The sequence below is a fragment of the Hippocampus guttulatus genome, chromosome 13, assembly GCF_054856545.1.
Source record: "Hippocampus guttulatus isolate MCC_2025c chromosome 13, RoL_Hgut_1.0, whole genome shotgun sequence".
NCBI lineage: Eukaryota > Metazoa > Chordata > Actinopteri > Syngnathiformes > Syngnathidae > Hippocampus > Hippocampus guttulatus.
Window position 1 is genome coordinate 4,587,326 of NC_141273.1, and position 27,816 is coordinate 4,615,141.

The 27,816-nt window shown below is 42.9% G+C and overlaps 1 protein-coding gene across 2 annotated transcripts; it reads left to right on the forward strand.

The window, feature by feature from the left end:
• Nucleotides 1–5,196: 5,196 nt before the first annotated feature.
• rab3gap2 (RAB3 GTPase activating protein subunit 2 (non-catalytic)) lies at nt 5,197–27,514 on the forward strand. 2 transcript variants are annotated; one of them, XM_086127456.1, is made up of 36 exons: nt 5,197–5,220; nt 5,463–5,581; nt 5,797–5,888; nt 6,792–6,906; nt 7,279–7,360; nt 7,463–7,510; nt 7,609–7,684; nt 7,758–7,859; nt 9,703–9,802; nt 10,196–10,294; nt 12,808–12,956; nt 13,042–13,121; nt 13,354–13,446; nt 13,902–14,041; nt 14,563–14,758; nt 14,877–15,020; nt 15,367–15,449; nt 15,863–15,927; nt 18,350–18,440; nt 18,533–18,654; nt 18,786–18,999; nt 19,124–19,221; nt 19,303–19,411; nt 19,474–19,634; nt 20,571–20,745; nt 20,826–20,984; nt 21,066–21,172; nt 21,265–21,331; nt 23,707–23,777; nt 23,850–23,885; nt 23,962–24,036; nt 25,204–25,419; nt 25,755–25,844; nt 26,194–26,418; nt 26,494–26,658; nt 27,279–27,514. In XM_086127456.1, the coding sequence occupies exons 2-36, from the start codon at nt 5,479–5,481 to the stop codon at nt 27,429–27,431; spliced, it is 4,101 nt and encodes a 1,366-aa protein (XP_085983582.1). In that variant the 5' UTR covers nt 5,197–5,220; nt 5,463–5,478; the 3' UTR covers nt 27,432–27,514. The 2 variants fall into 2 exon arrangements, with proteins under 2 accessions (XP_085983582.1, XP_085983583.1); XM_086127457.1 differs by having other exon boundaries at nt 5,205–5,581; nt 20,577–20,745.
• The last annotated feature ends 302 nt before the right edge of the window (nt 27,515–27,816 follow it).

The following is a 27,816-nucleotide window of genomic DNA, read 5'->3' on the forward strand; positions in this document are numbered from 1 at the left end:
ACACAACCTGCGAAAGTGTACGCTCAGTGGCAGGGTCCTAACAACAGAGCTGACCCACCAAGACTGGAAACTGAAAGGTACTGGAAAGGCATATGGGAGAAGGAGGTTGCACATAACAGCAGTGCACAATAGCTGGTGACCCTGAGAGAGGAGCACAGCAACCTCCCTGAACAGAACCCAGTTACCATAACAGTGGCAGACATACAGGAAAGAGTCTCAGATATGAAGAACTGGACAGCACCAGGCCCAGACATGGTCCACACCTACTGGCTAAAGAAACTCACCGCACTCCATGAGCGCCTAGCAGCACAAATAAACCAGCTGCTGAGGGATGGGACTCACCCAGGATGGCTAACCGAAGGGCGAACGATCCTGATCATGAAGGATCCCTCAAAGGGTGCAGTCCCATCCAACTATCGGCCAATAACCTGTCTCTCCACAACATGGAAGCTCATGTCAGGCATCATTGCGGCTAAGATAAGTGGACACATGGATCAATACATGAGCGAAGCACAGAAGGGCATTGGTAGAGATACCAGAGGAGCCAAACATCAGCTCCTGGTTGACAGAACAGTCGCACAAGACTGCAGGTCCCGACGTACCAACCTGTGCACAGCCTGGATTGATTACAAGAAAGCCTAAGACTCGATGCCACATACATGGATCACTGAATGCTTGGAGTTGTATAAGGTGAACAGGACCCTAAGAGCCTTCGTTGCGAACTCGATGAGGATGTGGAAAACCACACTTGAAGCCAATGGCAAGCCACTTACCCAAGTGTCCATCAAATGTGGCATATACCAAGGTGATGCACTCTCCCCACTGCTGTTCTGCATAGGACTGAACCCCCTAAGCCAAGTAATCACCAAGACAGGCTATGGATACCGCCTCAGAAATGGAGCTACGATCAGTCACCTCCTCTACATGGATGACATAAAGCTGTATGCTAAGAGTGAAAGGGACATAGACTCCCTGATCCACACAACCAGGATCTACAGCAGTGACATCGGGATGTCATTCGGGCTTGAGAAATGTAGTCGGATGGTGACTAAGAGAGGAAAGGTAGTCCACACTGAAGGGGTCTCACTCCCTGAAGGAACAATAGCAGACATTGAGGACAGCTACAAGTACCTCGGTATACCACAAGCCAATGGCAACCTCGAACTGGCAACAAGGAAAGCGGCTACGGCCAAATACCTCCAGCGAGTGAGGCAAGTCCTAAGAAGCCAGCTCAATGGCAAGAATAAGACCCGGGCAATAAACAGCTATGCCCTGCCAGTGATCAGATACCCTGCAGGAATAATAAGGTGGCCAAAGGAAGAGATTCAGACCACGGACGTTAAGACCCGAAATCTCCTAACCATGCATGGAGGGTTCCATCCCAAATCCAGCACCCTGAGACTGTACGCAAGCCGAAAGGAAGGAGGCCGTGGACTAGTGAGTGTGAGAGCCACTGTCCAGGATGAAACATCCAAGCTCCATGAATACATCAAGGAGAAGGCTCCAACGGATGACGTACTCAGAGAATGTCTCAGACAATGGGGAACAGAAGATGAGGCGCTGGAAGAGGGACCATAATGGGAGGACAAGCCCCTACACGGGATGTACCACCGGACCATAACTGAAGTGGCCGATCTCAAGAAGTCCTATCAGTGGCTAGAGAGGGCTGGCCTGAAGGACAGCACAGAGGCACTCATCCTGGCTGCTCAGGAGCAGGCCCTGAGCACCAGAGCCATTGAGGCCCAGATATACCACACCAGACAAGACCCAAGGTGTAGGTTGTGCAAAGAGGCACCTGAGACGATCCAACACATAACTGCAGGGTGTAAGATGCTGGCAGGGAAAGCCTACATGGAACGCCATAACCAGGTGGCTGGCATAGTCTACCGAAACATCTGTGCGGAGTATGGACTGGAAACCCCAAGGTCAAAATGGGAAACACCTCCGAAGGTGGTGGAGAATGACAGAGCGAAGATGCTGTGGGACTTCCAGATCCAGACTGACAAGATGGTAATGGCGAACCAACCAGATATCGTGATCATAGATAAAGGGCAGAGGAAAGCCGTTGTAGTGGATGTAGCGGTCCCAAGTGATGGAAACATCAGAAAGAAGGAACACGAGAAACTCGAGAAATACCAAGGACTCAGAGAGGAGCTGGAGAGAGCCTGGAAGGTAAAGGTGACAGTCGTGCCTGTGGTGGTCGGAGCACTCGGGGCAGTGACCCCTAAACTAGATGAGTGGTTGCAACAGATCCCGGGAACAACATCGGACATCTCAGTCCAGAAATGTGCAGTGCTGGGAACAGCAAGGATACTGCGCAGAACCCTCAAGCTTCCTGGCCTCTGGTAGAGGACCCGAGCTGAATGAGGGACGGACACCACCCGAGGGGGGGTGAGACGAGGAATTTTATATATATATATATATATATATACAGTCTATATAGTAATTCAATCTTGGCTGGCAACCAGTGTCACAAAACAGATTGTGGTCAACCCTGAAACTTATATTATGCTACAACCTCTCCACAGTGACATATTGATTAGTAGAATTTTCAACATGTTGAAAATTGTATTTTATAAAGCTGTATGACCCATGCTGAATTTTAACAAATGGCAGAAAAATGGAACCATGGTGTGATAAACTATTGAAATTTTGCACAGATATGTTGAATGGGATCGCACAGGTCAGAAATGATGGGCAAAAGTAACACATCAGTGTGTCATTAAATACAAGACCAAAAACATATTTGCCGGTACTCTAATTTGATTTATTATTTTTAATATGACACAATGTTACAGCACCACTGCCGAACAGTCAAGAGGTTTTTGTTTTTTTCAAAAACAGGAATGTCAGGTTTACCTGAAGACTCAAAATTGTCCAAGTGTTGTGTAAATATATGTATGTTTGTGTACGTGGGCATGTGTGTCTTATGTGCCCTGCTGTAACCAGTCCCAGATGTGAGCTCCAGCTCACCTGTAACTCTAATCAGGCTAACATTTTTGACATAAAAATGAGGATGGGTCCTATATAAAGCTTCCCACATCTCTTCATCAAAAGGCCAATAATACTCCGGGAGCGCTAAAGTTGTAGAATTCTTAACACCTTAACCCTTAGAGCACTTAGAGAAATACTTGTCTGCATTCTCTTTGTATGCATTACACAAGGAGTCCTTGAATCAGGCCCCGGGTTTCACACTCTGGTACTTTCTCCAAAGTTTGTGTTTCACGGGAGTAGAGTGTATCTGTGAAGAGATTACTCCCCAAAGTCCTTTCCGATGGTTAAATAACATACGTATAAATTGCCCTTTCTACACGTCGTTTAACACATATTGGGTAATGAATATATTTTACTTATGTGGTTCTATGAGGAATAATGTTTCATCGCACATAATTGAATAATTATCTTTTGTGGCCAATATGGCTGAAAACATGTAAGATAAAACAAACCTCAGCAGTGATGGACACTGTCATGTCTATCCAGGGATAGAGTGATGCCAGTGTCAACAAGGGAAGAAGGGGAACCAGATGTAGAGTTGTTTCTGTGGCTTGTAATTCAGCAGACCCAGCAACAGCTCTGTACCTAACAGACCAGGATGGGGAAATGTGACTGAAACAGGCCCAAGGACCTCTCTGACACCCAATTGTTTCCTGAGTTTCGGTGTCCGACTTTCCGGACCAGAAACCTTTGGGTACCCCCGTGAGGAACATTTGTATGTGTTTATTTATATGTGCTCGTACTGTACTCTGCACTTGCGTATTGCGGATGTGGGCCATGGTGTATTTGTTCGTGAAGATACAGGAAGTACTTTGGCAACACGCCTGCTGCTTTTATTAAATGGATGAAAGGATGGCAACGAAAGACACGGTGTTGAACAATGAGACCAGCAACTGGACATGTTGATTATTACATTCACAGGAGGAAAACATTCCCTTGACCTTTGACCTAAGGGCACGTTGGAGCCTAAAAGGGTGAAAGAGTCACAATATGATACAAAATAACCATAGTACAACCTCGAGTTACGAACGCTACTGTTTACAATCATAATTTTTGTACAAAAATTACCTCTATTTACAGTACGTGCTATTTTCGCTATAAGAATGGTCTTGGCATGGATGATAGGGTGGATCGATGTATGCTTCTTCTTGCGCTGCGTAACCATCATTAGCAAGGCGAATAGCACATTGCTTGAAAGTGAAAACTATTTGTAATCCTCTGTGGCGTAAGGCTGAAATCCATTGCATGTGTAAGCAGAAGTTCCGCCTGTGCATCCTTGATCATCCCATCACAAATGACATGATGCGAAAATCATTTTATTTTGTTCAGAAAATTGTACTGTATCTACAGTATGTATGTTATTCATTGAATTGTGGTGCCTTTTTAATTAGGCAACAAAGAGTTAATGTCAGTGTAATCATGTCAAAATAGATGTCAATGGATGTCATCAGTTCCACATATACGTTCAATTAATGCCAGATGCCAGAATCAGCCATGTCCACTCCAAAAGAAAAGTTGCCCTCTGTAAAGATGAACACACTCGGTGATAGCGTGAGTGAGGCATGCAAAAAATTCAAAAAAGGACAAAAGAAATATGAGTGAATTCATCTTTTCAATGACAATATGATGTTCCACTTTATGAAATCTTTGGCACAGAAAAGGACACGTTTCCCTGAATTGGTTTCCCAAATCAACCAATGCATTAATAAAAGAAACATTCATCAAGCCATCCATTTTCAGACCCTCTTACCCTCCTCACTAGGCTGCTGATGTGCTTGAGCCTATCTCAGCTGTCTTCAGGCGATAGGCAGGGTACACCCTGAACTGGTGGAACCAGATAGATAGATAGATAGATAGATAGATAGATAGATAGTATTTTTTGACCGTTGGTGTATATTTTGACAAAAGCAGGGTCACCTTTAAATGCTATAGCAGGTACGTGGTTCAATATAATTCCAGCAAAATGAGAAAGAACAACAAAAATTCACTCAGCTGCTCTCTGGTAAGCAACGTATTTATCAAGTCTAGAAAACAAGACTAAAACATAGGGCACTACTTATTGCTGCGGGGATAAAATGAACATATCAGCATTACATTGGGAAAATCTTTATTTTATTGTCGTTTTTAGTGTTGCATTTCCGACTTTTTCAGAAATGAAGCGCACTAAGCCTTTACTTTGAAAACCTCGACTTGTGCGTGACCCGGAAACTATCCAATGTTATGCTAGTGAGTTGTCTTCCACTTCTGGACGGCGAGTACTGCGCACATTTAATATCGTAGACACGTATTCGTATCAGGTCGCGTTATTTTTCTTACGGCAATAACAGAAGGTGATATTGTTTGGAGGGTGCTTTAGCACGACAGCGGGGATTTAGAAGTTTAACGCGAGGCTACGTTGCTCTTCTACTAGTGGACTGTTTTAGTACACAGGCTAATTGTTTTATTTTCCTGTCAAAATTTGGGTCCAGGTTGGACGGAGAGGACATGTCCTGCGGCTTGTTGGAGTTTTGTCGTCTCCAAGAGCTGAAGACGGTCAGGGACTATTTGTTCCACGGTCAAACTGAGCCTGTGGAGAACAATCAAACTGGTAATTGAAATCATCATCGTTGACAGACGAGGCTAATTCTTGCCTGCTCCTGGAAATAACACAGGAGCAGCTGTCCACGAGTATTTTTTTTCTCTGACACCCCATCTTTCTTCGTGTTTTGGACACACATGTATACAAATAGGCTTAAAAGCACTGCGTACGAATCTCTTGCGTACATTGAAGTGAGCTGTCGTGTTTACATTCCTCCTCTGCAGCTGAAAATGAATTTTCGTGGGACACCTCTGACTGGGAAACAGCATGGGACAGTGACAAGAGCAAACAGCAAGAAACTACATCAGCTACATCGGTTTGTCATGTCGTCTTTTATCATTCTAAAATCACTTCTTTGTCCACCGGAGATGTACTTGAGTTCATCTGCAAAAGTTAATAGAACGCCAGTTGTTGTTTTGGATTGATTTATTTATTTAATCCTTGGGGGATTGGGGTGTGGACAATGAGAGCAAGACACTGATGGAGGAGAATGCTGAGTCATACAAGCAATCATACAACTATTAGTTGCATTAGTGCCTGATAAGCGAAGTAACAAGCAACCCATCCATTTTTAAATCGGTAGAGTACACACTGAACTGGTTGCCAGTCGAGTACACACTGACACCAGTCAAACAAAGGGCTCATATAGACAAGCAACAATTCTCACACTAATTAAAATCATTACTGAGTGGGAACTAAATCCGTTCAATTGCTACTACAGGTATTTCTTCGAAAAATGTTTAAAATATCAATAAATATGTACAGTATTGTACTTAGAACTGTAAGGCAGACTGCTCATCATTACTGCTGCCATAGTTTTCATTCATTCTGTTAGATTATTTGTCCGCTACACATATCAGGTTATCAGGCTGCCTCACCATTGAGAGATTCTCGGCATAGTCCCTCCCTTAACTAGGTTTTCTTGTTTTCCCCCTGCTTGAGTAGGTTTTCTCAGGGGACTCTGGCTTCCTCCTAAACCCCCAAAATATACTTCTGAGCTCTTAACCGAAGACTAAACTGTCCATAGGTGTGAATGCTTGTTTGTCTATATGTGCCTTGCGATTGACTGGCGACCAGTCCAGGGTGTACCCTGCCTCTCACCCAAAGTCAACTTGGATAGCTCACCTGGGACCCTTAAGTGCTATCAAAAAATTGATGGAGGAAGTGACAAATATTCTGTTGCTGTTGTTATTAGTGATGTTTCCCCACAAACCTTTAGGTGGAGGAAACCACAGAGCTAAGTGGACCATGGCTACAGAACTGCACGGTGTCCCTCTCTCCCTGCTCAGATCTGCTTGTGGTGGCTCGTGAGCAAAAGGCTGTCTTTCTCTCAGGTTAGATGTCAACACAGACACCGAAACCTATTTCAAGAGAAGATCACATAAATTTGCTGCATCAAAGCCCGAACAAAAAAAAACACAGGGCCATATTTATCCAGTTGTGTCAGTGATACTGAACAGGTTGTTGCAACAAGTGTGTATGCAGAGCAGCTAGTTAGATGCATGGCAATGTCTGCGCAAGTATGTGGTCACGTTAGACATGTAAATTTCAAGTAAAGACAGAAACATTTGCTCTCAACGATTGGCTCGCGATAAGCGAGCGTCAGGTGTTAATTTTCACACCTCTCTCCTGGCAATACCCACAGAAAAGGGAGATAACTCATCTCTTGATGAACACGGGCATTATAATTGGCTGATTCTTTACAGCTAAGTGGCGAACAGATGGTGGTGGCAGAGAAGAGATGACCCTGGCTGTGTCTTGGAGTGGAATACTCAGCACTGAAGAAGGGTGAGATGATTCTCCTTTTTGACAAAAAGCAGACAAACAGGTATTCAGTGAAATATGATGAAATTAATGTATGCCAAGTGTAATTTGGATTTCTCTCTTCAGAGAGCGCGTGAGCAGCACCATCTGTATACCGCTGGCAAGCCAGAAAAGGTACTCTTTCTTTTTTTTTTTCCTGAAGTATTTGTTATTTCTTGTATATAAATAACGAGGTGGCTTGATTGGATATGCATGTGTCCGTTTTTTTGTAGAAGCTCCACTGGGCGACCGGACTGGACATGTGTTGTTGTTGGTTTCACATCTGGCCATGTCCGCTTCTACACAGAGGTCTGCCACCTCCTTATTGCTTGCAGCATCGTAATGCCGTTGTAGTCAGGGAAGTTAATGTTGTTTTCACTAGAATGGAGTTCTGCTTCTGGCGCAACTGCTTCACGAGGACCAAGTCTTAAGGCTGAAGTGTCGCACGTATGAGATCCCTCGCCATCCTGGAGTAACTGAGCAGGTAGGAAATGAGTGAAATCGTGGGGGGGAGGGTGTCCGCCCTCACTTTCATCTTGAATCTTCATTAGCAATATCACTAATAATAGTAAAGAGAAGTGCAGCGCATAATCAGCAATCGATTATCAAATTATTGACCATCTTTTTTTGCTAATCCAAAAAAATGTTGAGCCATTGTTTCATGTAAAATAATTGAATTTCAGCCTCTCATCAGTAAATAGTCTTGAGATTTCTGTAGTTCTCTATGAAAGTAGAATTATTATTAATCACAAAAAGATATCTGCAAACATTTGCTGTTACTCTGGAAAACAACGATCTACATATTTTATCTGTATGCTCACATGTTAAGCACCTAACCAGGAACTGAATCATCATTTATTTCAACATTTTCTACACTGTCATCTTTTAATAATGTCCTGTTTTTTTTCAAATAAAGGGATAGAAATAATTAAAAAAATATATAGGGATGCATGAAAACCATTTTTTTCCTCAATGATAACGTCCTGCTTCTCCAAACTGATACCAATAACCGAAACCCTTTATTTATTTATTTAATTGATTTATCCATCCATCCATCCATTTTCTGATCCGCTTAACACTCACAAGGGTCGCGTGGGGGGATGGATGGAAAACATCATTGAAATTGGGGTTTGTAGTTATATTCCATAAAATTCAACTGATGGCATGCAATTCCTCATCCCGCTTTTATCCACTCAGAAGCTCAGACATGTCTTTGCAGGAGCTAAGTGTAGAAGCATGGCAGATTTTTCTAACAAGCTCAAATTTCAAACTTTCCTCAAAATTATTAACCTCTTTTCATTGTGTGTCTTGTTTGGTTCATTGCCTGAAAAATAAGACATACTGTCTTAGCAAGTTCTTCCCACTGCCCATTGTTGCAGGATAAGTCATAATTTGGTTTTGTGGTAAGTCTGTTGGAATTTCCGTTCATGTTTTATGTAATCACAACTTTTACCCTGAAACTGAACTCAGTTTTGGATACTTGCGGCCCTTGTAAACCTTGCACAAGCACACACACAAAATTGTATTCAGAATACATTAAAATAATTTGTTAAATAATAACAATAATAAAATAAGGTCAAAATCTCTAACGGAGGGTTGAGGGGGGGGGGTGCTGGAGCCTATCCCAGCCGTCTTCGGGCAGTAGGCGAAGGACACCCTGAACCGGTTGCCAGCCAATCAGGGCACACAGAGACGAACAACCCTGGGCCACCCTTATTTATTTATTTATTATTTGCCATTGGCTGGCGACATGTTCGGGGTGCACCGCACCTACTGCCCAAAGACTGCTGGGATAGGCTCCAGCATGCCCACCAGCCTTGTAAGTATATGCGGTTCAGATGCTGAATGAATGGATGGATGGTGTACATCACTGTCAAGAGTGCAGAGTGGATATAGGTGGTTATAGGTGGAACATATGTCCTCCCCCCCACACACTACATAGCCAATTTGAAAGCAGGAGGAGTTTGGAACATACTCATTACTGAAGTATTGATTTACCTTAAATAACATTTACAAAAGAAAAGGTTAAGATGTCAAGAGTCCTGCGGTGTCCTGCTACGGAGGAACTTGTTTGTTTGTTTATTGTTTATTGTCTTTTGAACATAAAAACTGTATATGTTTTTTATATATGTTCAATAAACAATTGACAGAAAGTAAGGTAAGCAAAATAGTAAAAAGGAAGGAGAAATCAGTCATCATTCAACACAATTATTATGTTCAAGGGAGTAGGAAGAAGTAAAGTTGCTAGCCCGCTACACGCTAACCTGAGTTACACATTCCGTTCAAATCACACAATGGCTTACAGTAAATAACTTTGTCGATCTCAGCATGAAGAGTTAAGCATCCTCTACCCTGCTGCCCTGGTCACCATAGATGGTTTCAGCCTCTTCCAGTCACTGCGCGCTTGCCGGAACCAGGTGGCAAGAGGTATTTGCGCGCGCGTGTGTGTGTGTGTGTGTGCGCGCGCGCGTGCGTGTGTATGCGTACACGTGCGTGTGCGTTTGTGTGTGTGCGTACGTGGTTGGACAGTTGAAGGGTTGCACAATGTTGTCACATTTTTTTGAATTATGAGTGTTTTCTTTATTTGCTAGCCAAGCGTGACAGCGTTAATGTTGAAGAATTTCAATATAAATGAGCCTCTTGGTCACGCAAAGCCAGTAGCTAAGCTTTTACAAGTGCTCTCTGTGGGCTGCATGCAAGATTAACGGGATAATGAATAATGAAATTACTGTTTCATGGGTTCTGTTCATCCTGTCTTTCTTTAAAGTTCTTTCTCCCACCGGGTGTTGCCACCCTTCCTCTTCATTTTCATACATCTAGCGGCAGCCGTTGGTAGTGATGTGATTCAGCCTCCTCCCCTGGCTTATAAGAAGTGGGCTCTCCAGGACATGGACGCTATTGTAGACCACTGTAGTGTGGGTAAGTGTATCATTGAGACTTATTTTGAGTTCTATGAGTCTTCCGTCATCCAATTTTTTGTTGTTGCAGCAGCAGTTATTTTATTGACCATGCACAGAGCTTGAAAAAGTATGTTCTCTCGTCAAATTCTTACTTTTTTGCAGTTTCTCTTCTTTCATGAAAAATAATAAAAAATCGATAAATATTAGACAAAGATAACTGAAGTAAATGTAACATTCCGTTTTATTGATTCAAAATTTTAAAAATATTCATAGCTACCTGGCCCTGTGTGAAAAAGGACTTGTCCCTTGTTAAATCATGAATTTACTGTGGAAAAGAGTGTTGCCTGGAGTTTCCCCCCAAAAACATAATTTATGTGTTCATTTAATAGCTACATTTATCAAACACAGAATATATATATATATATATATATATATATATATATATATATATATATGTATATATATATACCGGTATATACTGTATATATATTAGAGCTGTCAGTTTAGCGTGTTTTTATTGGCATTAATTTAAATGAATTTTAACGGGATTAAATTTTTTCTCACGAGATTAACGCGGCACACGTCACAGCGGATGTTACATTGCTCTATAAATAAACCAGAAACAAAACAACAAGCGCGCTGCATAGGTCCACGCACGTTTGTTTTGCCAGCCACAGCAGCGCGAGACACCAAAAACGGATACTTAAAGAGTTTATGAATGGAAAGTTTACTTTAAAAAAATTGCCAGATTGCTCTACTGACAAGACCAAAGTTACCTGTATCATACAGGTAAACGATGTATGCCACTGACGCGATTGTTACTTGTTTGGAACTATTTTGCGTGGAAGGTTACAGTGTTCCGTGTCCATACAAATAGAGCAGGTGGAGCTTCTCTGTGTTCGCCTGACAGTGACGGTGAAGTTCAGCGGTGCAGTGGTAGCGACCTAGCGAAAATACAACGTCTCCAGTGTTGTCATCGAACCAAGTGTAGTCATCCGAAATGATGTCTACACAAAACCGTAGAGAGACTTCCGCGCAAGAAGGACCAACAGAATCAACATAGCCTGACTGCTGTGTTCAAAGCAAACTTGAGAAAAACGAAGTATGCAACCATGGCTTAAATCCACTATAGGCTGAGTACCGGTACTAGTTTACCTTAGATGTGCACTTTCTAATGTTATATTGCTCTGTTTTGATTCCATAAAAAGAGCTGTTAAAGCAGCTGTTGTGTGACAAAATATTTTTTTCACTGTTGTTGATGGACAGTAATATTGTGTGAGAGATTATGTGTGAATAACTGCTCCAAGTGAAAAATGTTCATGTAAAATTGAAAATCGAAATTGCTATTTCATTAATATTTGCATTTTGCACATAGAAAACTGATTCATGATTCCATGTTGATGAGAGTATTAAAATGGGGAAAAATAGGACAAAAAATATAAAAGGAAATTCAGAAACGAAAAAAAATGTGTGCGGAATCACGATTAATTTTTAGTGAATTTGAGTTAATTATGACAGTTGCATTTTTAATTAGATTAAATATTTTAATCGTTTAACAGCTCTAATATATATTACATATAATATATTTCACACTTAGTATGCCTGCGAGTAAATTGAGAGAAAATAATTTCTTCATTTTGTGAGTTTTTTTTCTAAAGGTCCGTGTAACTGCTCTTGTTATGAAACATTGTTGTTGACCAACAAGCTCACTCACGACAGTTTGTCCATGAATTTGGCAGCTGTCTAAATCCCTACCCGCAATGTTTCAAATATCGGGTAACTTTGACGGTATCCATCTCGAGGTGCAATTATTCCTTCTGGTTCCACTCTATTTGTACTTTTCCCTATTGTGTATGTGGTATCCATTTTTGTTATTTGGGATCTGGAGAGATTAAAATACAGTCTTTGTTTCTGAAGAATATGTTTAAGATACATGTACATGCCGGCCGTCATAAGTTCATCACACAGTATAGGGGTGTTCACACGGCTCCCCATATAATTTATTTAGTGATTTCCTCTCTTGATTTTCTGTTTGGCGCATGATGTGTTTGCTTTTCTGAGTGTCATTGAAGTCATCGTTGATTTACGTTTTCGGGGGCGGTCACTCTCGAGCAGAAGGCACGGAGACCGAGAATAAGAAGGACGTGCCTGTCCAGTAGTCGCTTGAGTTGTCTATACGTTTTAAAAAGAACCAACACGACAGCTCATTTGTTTTCTGTCGTTTTGCTCCGCTGCAGAAACTGCCGTGTGAACGCAAGTGGGGCTGCACCGACGCTGTGCCGGTGCAGACACGCTCAGCGGCTTTGTACGTGTGAACGCTCCACACAATTTGCTGCGGTGCAAAATATATCGCAACAAAATACATCGGTGCAGCGCCGGAGCAAATGTGTGCCGTGTGAACACCCCTATTGTCTCTTGAGTTTTTTTTTTTCTTCCACAGAACTTGATGAAGTGTTTACTTCATGAAGTGTTTACCCGCAGACACACACACGCACACAAATCCTTCTTTATTTCTGTCTCTCTCTCTGGTAGGTGTCATGACGCTAAATGTGTTTGATCAGATGAAGAATGCCTCTATTTTGGGGGGGTTCAATGCTTCAGTCAAAGGCAGCCCCCCTGCCATGAGCCAGTACGTGACTGTCGGAGGGGGCCCATACACTGGCTTTTACTATGCTGTCGAGGTGAGTCCATTACATTACTTGTAAAAAGATATTTCCAGCCTGGGGTAAACGAAAGGCATGAATACTCATCAGTGTGTGTTCTCAGGGAAGCACCCAGCCTCTTCTTTCTCACGTGGCTCTCGCTGTGGCCAGTAAACTGACATCAGCCCTCTTCAGTGCTGCCAGGTGTGCAAGCTTTTGAATGCATGTGCAAAATGGAAACAACAACATAAGAGCTTAACTGGTGAAAATATTGTCCGAATGATTATTATAACCTTGACTAATGATCCCAGCTAATGACAGACAATACTCGAACACAAGCAATCCTTCCTCTTTTGTCCCATTTTATTATTTTGTGTGCGGCTTCATTCCCTCTCCTTTTTTGATTTTTTGTCTCATCTCTACGCTCCTTTTTCAGTGGATGGCTAGGATGGAACAAGCATAAGAATGAAGATGAGACAGTCCAGAAACACAAGCCCAAAGTTGAACCTGCCACACCCTTGGGGATCAGGTGCCTTTCAAAATACATCGGTTCCTTGAGATTCGGATTTAATTAGTTCTGTGAACATGCTTATAACTCAAAAGACTCATATCTCCAAATATCTTTTTTTACTGGAATGATTGTAAATACCATTAATCGCTTCCAGACTTATTTACATTAATGAGAAAAAATACCTCCATAGTATTGTACAGCAATTGTGTCTCAAGTTTGAGCTAGTAAATCTAGGTAAAAAATAAAATCAGCTGAATGACAGCTCGTAAGTCGAAAAACATATAAGTTGGGTCACTTGTTTCTCAAGTGACTCAACTTATATGTTGAGGTTACACCATTGTGTAGCCTCAAATGAAATAAAAAACAGCAATGTTTTGGCCACGATAAATACTGTAATTAAATGTATTGTTTTGTAAATGTTATAAAATGAGGCTTGTTGGTGTACAGTTTTCAAACTGACCTCTCTCATTCAGATTTGGTCTCCCGGACTCTCGCCGCCATGGCGAGTCCATTTGCCTGTCCCCTTGTAACACGCTAGCCGGAGTAACTGATGACTTTGGTCGAGTCACGCTGCTGGACCTAAACAGAGGGATTGCAATTCGCATGTGGAAAGGTAAAGGGAAAGCAGGGGGAGAATAATATGCAGGCCACAAGAATGGTGCTATGAAGTCAATACTGTTGCTTATACTTAAAAGATGCTTTGTAAATGGCATCTTTAGTGCAAAGTTCTTGCTGCTGGAGGCTGTAAATTTCCCCAGTGTGGGACAAATAAAGGATATCTTATCTTAAAAAAGTGAGGTCAACTGCCTTATCCTCATTTTCTCTTGCTTGTGTTTATTAATTTGAAAAAAGCAAGTAGTATGCTCTTTGATGTAGTAATGTTATTATATAAGCATTATGGTGTAAATTGATTATGTAAGGGCATGACTAGGCTAGCTTAGTCTTCTTTTTGAGATGGTGAGGGGAATAGAGCGTTTGTTCATTGTGGTCGTGATGGGCCAAGCATAGGCGGTGGAACTGTTGTGTCTAGGGCAAAATATACTTACCTGAATTTTGACATGACTTGGACAATGTTGTTCGTGTTTTTGTCTTTTTTTTTTCTTATTTTCATAAAAATCTGTTTGTTTACTGAAGGTTACAGAGATGCGCAGCTGGGTTGGTTGCATGTTCCAGAGGAGCAAGTCAGTCGGGAAAGTTCCCTCTCAACTTCCGTCCCCAGGCGCCATGCACTGTTTCTGGTTATTTATGCCCCGCGCAGGGGGATCCTGGAGATATGGGCGATGCAATATGGACCTCGAGTGGGCGCATTCAATGTCGGCAAACACTGCAGGTGCATACAGAAAACCAGTGCTTTATGTCAATTGGCTGGTGTATCGCCAGTGCATATAAGATACCACTCTGGATTTCTTCGGATCTGCGTGTGTGTTTGTGTGTGTGTTCACCTCCAGGTTGCTGTATGCGGGCTACCGTCTGTTAGGGGTGAACAGTGTGACCAGTCAAGGCTGGAAGATCCACACCCATCAAGTGTGTTTGCTGGATCCCGTCACAGGAACCCTAAGGACTGTGAATGTTCCCTTCCACCTGGCCCTCAGGTTGCTCCACTCACCGACAGTACATGTGTACACACTGGTTCACGTCAATACAGATATACTGTACATGACAATAGAGGTGCCCAACCAGTTGATCGCGATTGTCCGGTAGCCCGCGGACTAGTCGATGGCTAGACGTGGCTTGCCGGGCTAACTTTTTACTGGCTTCTGATTTCAAAACTTAGTTGTCCAACAATTTGTTGTGCATATTTGATAATATAAGACAAGCATACATTTATATGGGATCCCAGTCATAATAACCTATGTGGGCCCCCGAGATTCACTTTCAGGTATTTTTGTGATATAGAAAGATTGTTGGAATGATTTGAATGCATTGGATTCATTTCAGCGACAAGAAGAGTGAAGGGGCCAAAGATATGCATTTGTTTAAGAAACTGACAACAATACTCAAGAGCAGAGATATGGAGCCTGGTGAGAGATTATTCTTGACCCTACTTTGTATTTACCGTTGACAGTACAAATAGGAAAATAATTATCTCTTCTCTATTGACTTTGTAATTGTGCACACTTATAATTGCTGTTTATTTTGGATTTTAGGTGTAGTGTATATTCAATATAAAAATAAGAAAAAAATAGGTTATATGAAAGTTATGAACTATTTGTGTTAATTGAGGGACAATTGTGTGTATCAAGAGCATGTAACTGGTTTGAGGAGTCTTAAGTGCAATAAATACTTTGTTAAAGCCATTTTAATTTATAAACTTGATGTTGTCTTTTAAAATAACCCTGCCAAAGAGACTGCTAGGTTAAATTGAGCATTAGTCTTTGGTTGGATTTAACAAAATCACAGACATTCAGTGTGATGATTTTTCTTCTCCTCTAAGATATTTTGGAGAGTGAGGCCAGAGACGTGCTGCTGGATATCAAACACTCCTCCATTCAAAAACAGGTCTGATGATGCTTTGTTTCTATACTCTGTTCCCAACGGCTGCCGTAAGCGCATTTCAGGGAACGGTGAATGGAAAAGGCGAACGTGTCGTTCCACGATTGTGGTGGATGCCCAATGAGATTCGCATATTGTCAACAGAGTTTGCCACAGCAGTTACAGCGTTAATGAGAAATGTAGTCGGACGTGGTAGAACGAGGTTGAGTGAGTTTCAGAGTTCACAGAAAAAAAAAGAGAATTCAACTTGCGTTACTAGCCTAAACTTAATTGTGTCAGAATTTGTACATAAACCCAATGGGTGATATTGAATGAGCTGTTATTAAACCGAGTTCACGTTGAAGTCAACTTTATTGTCAAATGTGCTACATGTGCAACATACAGCACAGATGAAATTTCTTTCCTCAGGAGAGAGAGGAGCCGCTGCAGGTGCCTGCACCGCCATCAAAAGAACAGTTAACATAAAATGCCAAAATAATACAACACAACACATAAAACACAGACAGTCGTGCAATCGGAACCACTTTTCTGCACACATGTTGTCGTTTGAAGCAGTTATAGATGAAAGAGGAGCGAATCAAAGTGTCCTTTCACCCGTGGATCAAAGACGTCATGCTGAAAATGTGCACGCGTCTGCTACAAGCTAAGTTTGAAAGCAAACAAGAAGCTGTAGCGTCCACTGACGAAAAAGAGATTGGCTCACATCTCCTGTCCCATGTAAATCCGCTTCAATTCCAAGCCGCGACTCCCAGTTCCACATATGCATCGGCGCTCTGCGCTGACGCTCCTTTTTTCTCATCGTCGACTCCACAAGCCATCCATCTAGCCGCAGACTGTCCAACAGCACCGACATTCCCGATGAACACAGCAGGAATGTGAAACATGCTGCCCGTTTCAGGTGCAAAAAACACAAGCGCCCCAGGGCTGTCCAGCAACGACAGTCAGATGGCGCTGACATTCCTCCCAAACAAAATCAGTTCTGGCACTCACGCGCTGCCGGGAAGGCGCAACCACCAAGCACAGATTCTTCTCCTTTGACAAACGTCGTGGCCCCAAAAAAAACTGTGTCTCCATTTATAAATTACATGTCCAAATGAATATCTTGCTCTCTGTATCAGTCATTCGATCAGTCTCTAAAGTTCCTTTCTTCGATGCCACATGCAGACTTAATCATAGCTGACAGAACATCATCCTGGGGTAACAAATTAAGATAACGGATTCTGGTTTAACGAGATTTCCGCATTTAGCATACGTATGAATGCAAGTGTTCTTTTCTTTTGCTGTGGGAGCCTCAAACACGTCATGAGCAAAGTTGGTCCCTACTTTTACAATTCTGACACAGATGGTTTGTCTGTGGAGTCTGGTTAAAAAATAAAAAAAAGGGGGCTTTCCCATGTGTGGCAACATTGTTTGGGGACGCTTCTCCCAAAAAATTATAAAACATAATATGCCTGTATATAGTGAAATGTGTTTCTGCACTACGAATTTTGAAAAGTTTATTGCACTGTTGCATTGTTCAGTTATGGCGTTTTAACTTCATTTATTTAGTCAATTTTTATCTTCTCTGTAAACTAAGTACTTCCATTTAGAAGTACAGTCATATCGCAAAGAAAACAAACATTGGCTTCATTGTTTAATGAATTATGTAAATGAATTATAATAAATTAAAAATGTCACAGTGTGGAGGCAGGATGCTGTCTGCCTCACCTCGCACTTCATCTGTGGTTTCCTGTGATCAGCCAAACCAAATATGTAGAAATATTAAATGCATACTGACTGTAGAAAATCTGAATGCATATTACAAGTTATACAGTGGGCATTATTGGAATCTAAATGAAAATCAACAAAGCACAGACTAAAGAATTAGTATAAATTAAAAATGTATACCGGTACCTTATGGTACCTTATTTTCCGCACTATAAGGCACACCTAAAAACATGAAATTTTCTCAAAAACCATCATTGCACCTTATAATCCAATGCGGCTTGTATATGGAAAGTATTCTAATTTCTTGAACATAGTATTTTAAATGTCCTGCACAGTGCTTTGTTACAGCTACAGCGGTTGTGAAAGCGCTATATAAATAAAGCTGTATTGTATTGTATGGTATTAGATTCCCTTTAGCATAGCTCCATCTAGCGGATGCATAACGCAACCGCAGCCACTATCGTAGCTTCTATTCTATGCGTCTTATAATCAGGTGCGCCCTATTTATGAAAACAGTTTTAAAATAGGCCATTCATCAAAGGTGCGCCTTGTAGTGCGGAAACATGTGTTATAGATATTTTTTTCGTATTTCGTTGTCTGCCTCCCGTGGCCGCACGCGCCTGGTGTAAACTTAGCTTTACAAATAAGAACACGCGTTTGCTGTCAAAGTCACACACATTTCTAAGTTTGGTTTGTCTTTTTTTCTTTTCTTCCGTTGGAGGCTTTGGAGTCTTTGCTGTCCAACAAGATCATTCCTGTCTTGTGTCTCACAAACATCACATGCGCCTTACTCGGCGCTCTGCAGCAGCAAGGTGGAGCCGCTCATCTGAAAGAGCATTTTTGCTTGAGTATTCATCATATCTTTAATTTTGATTTCGGTATGTACAAAATATCTCTGTACCAGACGCCGACCAAGTGGATCCAGTGTTAATGCAGCTCTGCTCCTCCCGGCTGAAACTGCTTCAGCTTTATACTGACATCCACCACATGAACTCTTCTGCCTACAGTGAGGATCGCAACGAAGCTGTAGGTGCACACGCGCAGCCACACCAAAACAAAATTTGCTTTTTGAATTGACTGGCATTAAGCTGAGTCAGAGAAGAAGTGAGATAATGATTTGAAATATTGGAATCCTTCTCTACAAACCCCACATTCAGCTGGACTCCCTTGATGGCATTGAGGGTGATTTGGCACGTGTGAGTCCCACCTTGCAACGTTACACCAAGCTCAACTCGAGGCCCAGCGTTTCTTTTGTTCAAGACGCACCAGACGCACCTCTTCCCGCCCAAACCTTCCTCTCGCAGATTGAATGCACAGAGGATGGGCAGTTAAAGCTTATCCACCATTCTGAACCAGAATGGAACCAGTTAGGTACACACAGTTATCATTTCTCTTTGCATTAGCTTTCTAGATGTGCCAGTAACCCCAACACAATTGCCAACATTAATGAAGGACAGTCTGAGGGTTGACTTTACAGTACATGTTTTCTCTGCAGGGAGCTTCATCTTCTGGAGTTGCCTGTGTGGTAAAAGCCCACCACATAAGATCTGTGACAAACTACAACAGGCTGCCATTGGCCCAGCGCAGCTACTAGTAAGACCACAGATAAAAATAGCATTTTCTTCTTGGTGGCTGATAACAGCAACATAATCTTGTCCCTTTGTCTCATTTAAGTCTCTGTTGTTAAGTGTATGGTTGCAACGAGAAAAGGAGGTGCTCCAGACCCCGACAGAGTGTCTTAAAAACCTTCACGAATTACTGGTTCTCCTCAGCAACATGGACGGTATGTATAAATTATCTGTTGAATGATCAAACACAAGGTTGCATTTTGCCCCTTTTCAACAGGCGCCATCGAAGAGTCATGGGACCCCCAATCTGTCTCCCCTTGGTGGCAGCAGTGCCGCAACATCTTGGTACAGTCACACAACTCTGCGGCCGCTCTGCTGGCTGCTTTTGTTGCTCATCGTGCCGCTCGGGCCAGCATCACCAGCAGGGCAGACAGCAAGGTAGAATGCACACACACACACACTTGGAATTAGCCAAAGTGGGTATTGTCACTCGGGGCCTCCGTTTTGGATCACTGAAGAAAGTGTTTCTTTATTTCTTTGAGCCCCACTCATCTTAAGATATAAATGGAAAAATAAAAATCCAAAATACTCTCATATTATTGAAGGTTAACTTATTTTGTTTGCCTACGGTATTTTTCCAAAACTGTCTCTGTGAGTGAGCTGTTCTAAATTTCCGCTATTAATTTACATAACGGCGTCAACAACTGTGTTTCTCCATCATGACTTTGCCGCCATTTCCAAGCGAGAGCCAGAGTTGAAAGCTGTGTCTTATCATGACAAAGCCCCCAAAAATATCAGGCAGATCTACAATGATACCCAACATCTTAATCTACGTCAACTTATGATAACCGACAAGTCAGAAATTCGGACAAGTTGGCAGTCGGCATGCAGGGGGGGTGTCTGCTGGGTCTCGGATCTTCACACTGCTTGAATTGTAATTTGGCAGCGTGGTGTTGAAGCGCTGCCTTCATGAGTCAGTTTCTGTCCATTTTTGCTGCTGTGTTTCTGCTTGCCTATCTCTTCAGACGGAGTGGTTGAGAAGAACTAGTCATACACCTTGCTGTAAGCCTCCTAGCTCCGCCCCACTGATATCTGGCCCATTTTGCATGAGACGTAACCGAAAAAGTCGAGTATTGCAGCGCGTTTAATGTGCTGTAATTCTTCGTCCTTGGTGTATTTTTTTTAACCAAAAAACATCCACTTAGAAGATAAGAAAAGAAAACCTTTATTTGTCTCACAATGGACAAATTAGTATATGCCAACAAACTGTTTTAAATAGTCCAAAAAAAAATGTGACCACTACATGGTCAGAACATGTTTTGTCTGAAGCAAGTAAATTACAGGTGTTGCTTTTTCTGTGTGGGCATATGAAAGTTACAGTCAGAGTGGGAAGCAGTGTCTTTGGAGCTGGAGCACTGGGTGGTGTGCGTTCGTCAGCTGGAAGATGTACTGGTGCTGCAGACGCTACTCTTGGTGCCGCCGACTGTCGGAGCAGCAGGAGGCCCCGCTGCGCTGTGTTCCATAAAAACACTGCTGGAGGGAGGCTCAGGTTCAAGTCCTAATCATGATTTCTTTATTGTATTTGCTACATCTTTCTTAAGCCTGAAACTCCATTGTTTTTCTCTCAAGGTGGCATCACTGACAATGTCTCCAAGTGGGTGTTCAGGCACAACCTGGCCCCTGAGCAACTCAAAGAAATCCTCCAGGAGAGCGAGGATAAGGATGAAGAGGGGGCAGGAGAAGATGTCAAAGTGGTAGAAAGCCAAGAGAACGCGGATAGAACAGCAGGTGAGGATGAAATCAAATCAGGGTGATCTGACATTCGTGTACCTTCCACATGTATACCATCTCATATGCATGTACACGCAGAGGTGTTGATGACTGTTTGCAAGCGCTTTCCACACTCCCTCTCCCCAAACTTGCTCTTCGCTCATTGCTGCTGGGAGTATGTGGTGCAGTGGAACAAAGACCCAGAGGTTCGAATCACACACAATCAAGTCACTCACACATTCAGATTTTTCTTTCAAATGCATCATTGTTGACATTATCTTTCACTTTGCTCCTTTAGGAGGGTCCACACTTGTGCCGGGCCGTTGAACATCTGAAGCTCGTTTCCAGTCCGCATATCCAACTAGGTAGGCTTTTCTCACATAACACAGTCATCCAGTGTCGACATTGACGTTGACAAAGCCTTAGGCCTGCCGCACATCGACCGATGCAGTGGAAGCTGACGCAGTGCGTGTGGGGTGTGCCAACTACTTTTTATGTGTGGCCAACTCGGCCCCTGGTTTTGCAGCCGTTCAAAATTTGAATTAGAATTGCACAACGTGGCGACTCCAATCAAAATTGCACTGAAGGTTTCGACCCAGACAGCCGCCATGCCAGTAACTTTATTGACTTCATTTATTTATTTCATAGGTGGCTGTGGATGAAATAGCAAATCTTGCGGTCACTGTTGCCAAAACATGCGCTAGCGATGTCCATCGTGATCCGGGTGCATTCAATTGAATGGGTGTGAGGGTGCTTCTTTTAAAATATCCCCACTCCCTCCTTTATTTTCATCCGTGTCCCCTCTCTGTAGCAACCTGTTTCTTCACTTTTTACAGTTATATACGTCCTACAGTCCAACCTACTGTATTTCTACCTATGGACAGTATGTGGAATGTACCTCATGTTGTTGTTCCCTGTAAGAACAGACAATTTTGTTACAGTGATGTGTGTCGGAGGCGCAGAGGGAACTTCTCGACTGTATTTTGGCAAGATTGGCAAGTTTAGTCGGTTCTGGTCACTTTAGGTTCAGGGCTTCAAGTCTTCCTTCGCCACGAGGGAATTCCGTCATTCGGAAAAATTTACAGCAATAACAACGGGGAAAAAAATTGGCCGTTGTGCGCTTTGACAGGGAAGTTGTTGGAAATTTATACATACAATATGCACTGTCGTCAGACTTTGTCACAATAAAGCTTGGAATATGGAATATGCCGGGAATTTTATTTTTTAGGTGCGGTGGAAGTGTTAAGTACCGTAAGTCTTTGCGACATGTCTTCCGATCACAATACACACTATTTGCACACGGGAGGGGACGGGCACTGAAAAAATAGACTTTTTAATCAAACTTGACTAGCAGTTCAGATGAAATTGACACGGCAGTTATGGGCACGCCTTTTTGTGGAGGAAGGTGCCGCTGTGGGAAACATCGACACTGGAGTCCAAAATATAGAGATGGGTATGGCACGATGAGAAAGGAGAAAATTGCCTGCCTTACCGATTGTAGTGTAAAAAAAATAAACAGTCAAGTATGTTCATGTGCATAATTGGCCAATTAAAAAATGAGTAAAACATCCTGTTCCGCCACCAGTCAGAATCCACACACAAGGCTGCAATTCTTCTTCTGAGCACACCTTAGGCTTACCGCAGCGATGAGAACAAACGCACCGCTGTGTCTCCCACCTGAAAAGCGCGAGTGTTGGCTTTCAGAGCAGAGCGCAAGCTTTCCATGTCACAACCATTGGTGGAGCTAATAATCTAAGCATGCGCTATTTATAAGAAGGCACTGTCAAGAGTCAACACCATCCAGATCCATTACGTGTCATATCTTTGTGCCCATGGTATATTGGCAACATACAAAGCTGAACTTTCCTCAAAAGGGCAGGTGTGCATTTCTCCCTAAACATAATGATAATAATAATAATAACTCCATCCATTTTCTGATCCGCTTGGGTCGCGGGTGTGCTGGAGCCTATCCCAGCTGTCTTTGGGCAGTAGGCGGGGTACACCCTGAACCGGTTGCCAGCCTATCGCAGGATAACGACTTTTATTTGGAATTCACTTTTTTCCCCCCTGAAAATGCTACAGAGGAACATATTTGCCATGAATAAGGCAACCGACGAAAATGTGGACCACATTCTTGGCGGCCTGCTGGTCCAGTGGTTAGCGTGTCCACCTCACAGTGCAGAGGTTCGATTCTAGCTCCGGCCTTCCTGTGTGGAGTTTGCATGTTCTCCCCGTGCCTGCGTGGGTTTTCTCCCACATTCCAAAAATATGCAACGCAGGTTAAGGGAACACTCTCAATAGTCCCTAGGTGTGAGTGTGAACATGAATGGTTATGTGTCTCCGTGTGACCTGCGATTGGCTGGCAACCGGTTCAGAGTGTGCTCCGCCTACTGCCCGAAAACAGCTGGATAGGCTCCAAGCATACCCGCGAGCCTTGTGAGGATAAGCGGATCAGATAATGGATGGATGGAATTTTTTAAAATGATACCACCCTTTTTTTCCCAAACCCTCTTGCTTTGTGTACTGTACATAGATGTTTGGGGGGGGGGGGGGTTCACCTCCGTCTTTTGTTTTGCAAGTATGGCTATTGCTTTTAAAGGCTCTCAAAAAGGCTGAAAAAGATGTCACTCCATTCATGGTTTCTTTTACAATGAATTGTAAATGTTGTTTGTATTTTGAGCATCGGCCATTGGCACAAGTGCAATCAGTTTCTTTCTGTGTGAAACATTCTTTTTCACAGGTATTTGCACGATGATGTGGAGTACGTTCATTGTCAAACGCTTCTCGGCAGCAGCCTTCCTCATTGAGAAGGTAAGCAGTTCCCTCACAATAACAAAGAATTATTTTCCCCAAACTGGAATGTTTCATCTCGTTATTTTCCAGGTGGGAAAGGCACCCAAAGACCGCCTGTGCCGACGGGTAAGTGTCTTCGAAACGTTCTAAATCACTCACTTTCTCCAAAGATTGATTCTGATGGGTTTTGTTATGTTTGAAGGATGTCGGAATGGGAGACAGAGCTATGACCTCCTTTTTGGGATGCTGTGTCCAGCTGCTGCAGGTCCTCATGGAGGTGACTGGACTCTTGGTTAAGAATCAGTGCCCATTGTCTTTTGTCAATGACTTTGTAAGTAAAGAGAGTCCACTCCACAACACGGCATGAAGAGTGGTCGGTGGCTGTCTGCAAAAAGCATGAGTAGGAAACGAAGCTTGCCAGCTCCATTTGTGCTCTTTTGGTTTTCATTTTCATTGAAAAGTCCCTTACACTTTCATTGGAATCTACCTGTGGTAAATTCAGTTGGTTGGACATGATTGGGAAAGGCTCACCGCTGTCTATAGAAGGTCCCCACAGTTGACAGCGCATGTCACAGCTAGGGATGGGCATATAAAATTCATTGTGATTTCGATTTTGTCTTCTTACGATCTTAAAAACACTGTAAATGAAGAAAAAACTCTTCATGTGCAGAACAGTGTTGTGCAATGACAAATTCCCGAGGTTTGTGAACGTAAATGCCCAATTCCAATGAACTTGGGACATTGTGTTAAACGTAAATGAAAACAGAATACAATCATTACAGCTACAGCGGTTGTAAAAGCGGGATCTGAAGAAAGCTGTATTGTATTGTATTTCCTTTAGTGTAGCTCCACCTAACGGATGCAAAACACAACTGCAGCCATTATTGTAGCTTCTATTCCATGCGCCTTAGAATGCGGTGCAGCCTTTATATGAAAACAGTTTTGAAATGGGCCATTCATTGAAGGTGCGCCTTATACTCTGAAGCGTCTTATAGTGTGGGAAATATGATAACTTGGTTTCCAGTAAATAATCATTTAACTTCAAGAATTTTCTGGCTGCAGTACGTTCCGATAATATGGGACTGCTCGGGCCATAAAAGCCTCCCAAGGATTTTTTTTTTTTTTTCATAATTGCCAAGCCCTAGTCAGAGCCCAAAACAAGCATGCAGTCAAAGGATTTGTCTGTAGACCTCTGAGACAGGATTGTCTTGACGCAGAAATCTGGGCACAGGTACAGAAAAACCTACGAAATGCTGTAACTACAATCCGGATGCATTGCAGAAAAGCAGACCTAAGTAATGTTTTGTAACAACACCACGAAAATGTTATTGTGTTTATTGGCTAGCATGTTTGCACGTGTGTGCTACAAAATCGCTGTTTCATCTTTTTTTTTTTTTCTCCTCTAATCATTATTTTTTTCTCTGCGGCCCTTGCTTCCATCCAGGCGGATTCTGCGGTAGCTGAGGTTCCTCCTCCAGAGTTGTCCGTGGAGGAGGTGTGGTCCGGAGCCGAGGGCCCTGCCTCCATTGCTGAACTTGCCCTCGAGCAGAAAGGTGTTCACTATCCCCTGGTGCAGCATCACTGTCTGCTAGCCTCCCTGCTACACGCCGCCTTGACTTTCAGCTTGAAGGTCAAACCCCTCAGTCTGTTTGACAGTAAGGTGAGGGAGGCGGGAGTCATACACGGACGGGCCCTCCATTTACTTTCACAAATGTCGCCAAAATGCACTACGCTGTTCTACACATTATCATGTTTTGAAGATCGCAACATGTCAAAATTGAAACCGTGTTTACATTTTTGATTGATTGCCCAAGCTCCTTCATTGGGTTTGTACAACAGCGTTCCGTTCTGTTGGTGTTGACCTAACCCAAATTTGTCCGAAAGTTGGAGTGTGAATTTGTTTTTGTTTTTTCTTTCATTAAAATGCTAAGGTGATGCGTATGGGCAGTGAAAATACTCATTTATCTGAAAAAATAACTGGGATAATTTATCCAGGGTAAGAATGCTTTCTTTCGAGACCTGACCACCATTCAGCTCCTGCCAAGTGGAGACACCGACCCAGGACTGGTTTTATTAAGACAGGAGGTGAGACTTCTCTTCTCTTTTCTGATTTTATTATTGTATTTTAACAATGTGAAACACTTTATGAACCTTCGCTGTGAAAAGTGCGATGTCAATCCTTTTTTTTTTTTTCTTTCCACATTTGATTGTTGGCCCAGTGTTACTGATTCTGAGGGCAAATTAGATTGACATTGCAGTGCATTGCTGAATTCGGATTGGATAAAAATCAAGTCCAACACACACATACGCACCTTTGGAAGCATTGCAGGAAAAAAAGTGATGAAAAATTCCAAACTATAGCCTGCTGCTAAATGATTATCTTCATGCCCTTTGTCATCATTGTCTATCATGTTCATCTTCCTTCAACCCTCAGTTTCTTCTCCGGGTGCTCACCGCCTGGGTGCAGTTTATGGACGATCCGTCCGTGTCCGCCTCGAGTACCGGACCCCGCATGCCGCCCTCGAATGGTCCCCAGGCCGTGTGGTGGCCCTCGCTGTGTCTGGAGCTGGGAGGCCTGCTGCAGGTCACCCCCGACATCCTGCGGCGACACCTGGTGTGCCAGCTCTACAACCAGGGCCTGGACCCGCACGCAGAGGAGGTAGGTCTGCTAATGACCTGTACTGATGAGCACATAATACCACATTTGGACTTGACGCACGGTTGTGCCTCTTAGGTGATGTTGGAGGTGGAAGACAAGGACGTGCTGGGCTCTCAGCTGCTGATGATCACAGGACAAAGGCTGAGCTACTCACTGCTGCACAGTCAGGACCAGACGCAGCCCGCTATGGAGATACTGGCCCGCCTGCCCCCCACCTTGTGCACGTGGCTCAAGGCTATGGTGAGGACCCTGCCACTTTCTTCTTTTGACATCTGTGCGGGTCCTAACATGTGGTGCCAAGGCCCTCTTGAAATTCCCTTGGGATACACAGCAGTGTCCTCCTACTATTTTCAAGGGTAATTTGGGAAAATAAATTTTATTACTTAAATAAATCGCTAAATATATATAAGTGTGTGTGTGTGACAAAATCCTCGAATATACCATATTTTCACGACCAGAAGGCGCACTTAAAATTATTAAACGTTCTCCAAAATGGACAGGGCAGCTAATAATGCGGGTAATACAGAAATAGCACCTGTAACTGACATTACGCCTTTTAATGCAGTGCGCCGTATGGTTGTGAAAATACGGTATGTGAACTTGCAGGTGCCAAACTCTGCAGGGGTCCATTACCTCCTTAACCTTTTTTTTTCTAATTTAAATAATTGGGTACTTGTGATTAAACCTTTTTTTTCTATTTAAATACTTCATTAGTTGTGGTTCATGGTCCTTGATGCCAATTTTATAGTCATTTGAACGTCATCCATGAATGACTTGTCTGCTTTAAAAATGGAGTTGTGTCTTTGTGCACTGAAGTTTGCAACCTTTGCACGGCACTGCATGTTTCTGTGGGTTTACAGGACCCCAGTGAGCTGCGTTGCCCCCTGGTGGCCCTCTGTCAGACTAGCAGGCTGGTGGGCCATGTGATCGAGATGCTTCCGGAGAACCACGCCCAGTACAGCCTGGCCCTGCACCTCTTGGAGGCCGTGGACGCCCTTACAACGGAAGATTGACTCTCTGGACATTGACAGTTAATTTTTTTAGGACATGACTCATATCATGAGCTCCTCAAATAAATAATGTTAAGTCAACAAAGGCCACATTTCCCTTGTTTTCACATGGAGTTTATTTCCTTATTCGTGTTAATAATCTTTTTAACATACCATATTTTTGTATGTAGCAATTTATGATACTCCTGGATATTTGAGTTGATGATCCTTAGCTTCATTCAAGTCTGCGTAACTTATGTCTGAAGAGGAAGAACCTTGTTTCATGGTGTGTCTGGATAAACTTGTGATAATGGACGGATGGATGTGCATATATGCAAGCACTTCAGTACTCGCAGTGCCTGTAAGCCTTTTATTTACTAGTTCTGGTCCCAATGGACCAGAGATGTGT

Coding starts and splice junctions, on each gene's coding strand:
- rab3gap2 (XM_086127456.1), top strand. CDS start 5,479: ATGTCCTGCGGCTTGTTGGAGTTTTGTCGTCTCCAAGAGCTGAAGACG. Junction 5,889..6,791: donor AAACTACATCAGCTACATCG/GTTTGTCATGTC, acceptor ACAAACCTTTAG/GTGGAGGAAACCACAGAGCT. Junction 25,420..25,754: donor TCAGTCTGTTTGACAGTAAG/GTGAGGGAGGCG, acceptor TAATTTATCCAG/GGTAAGAATGCTTTCTTTCG.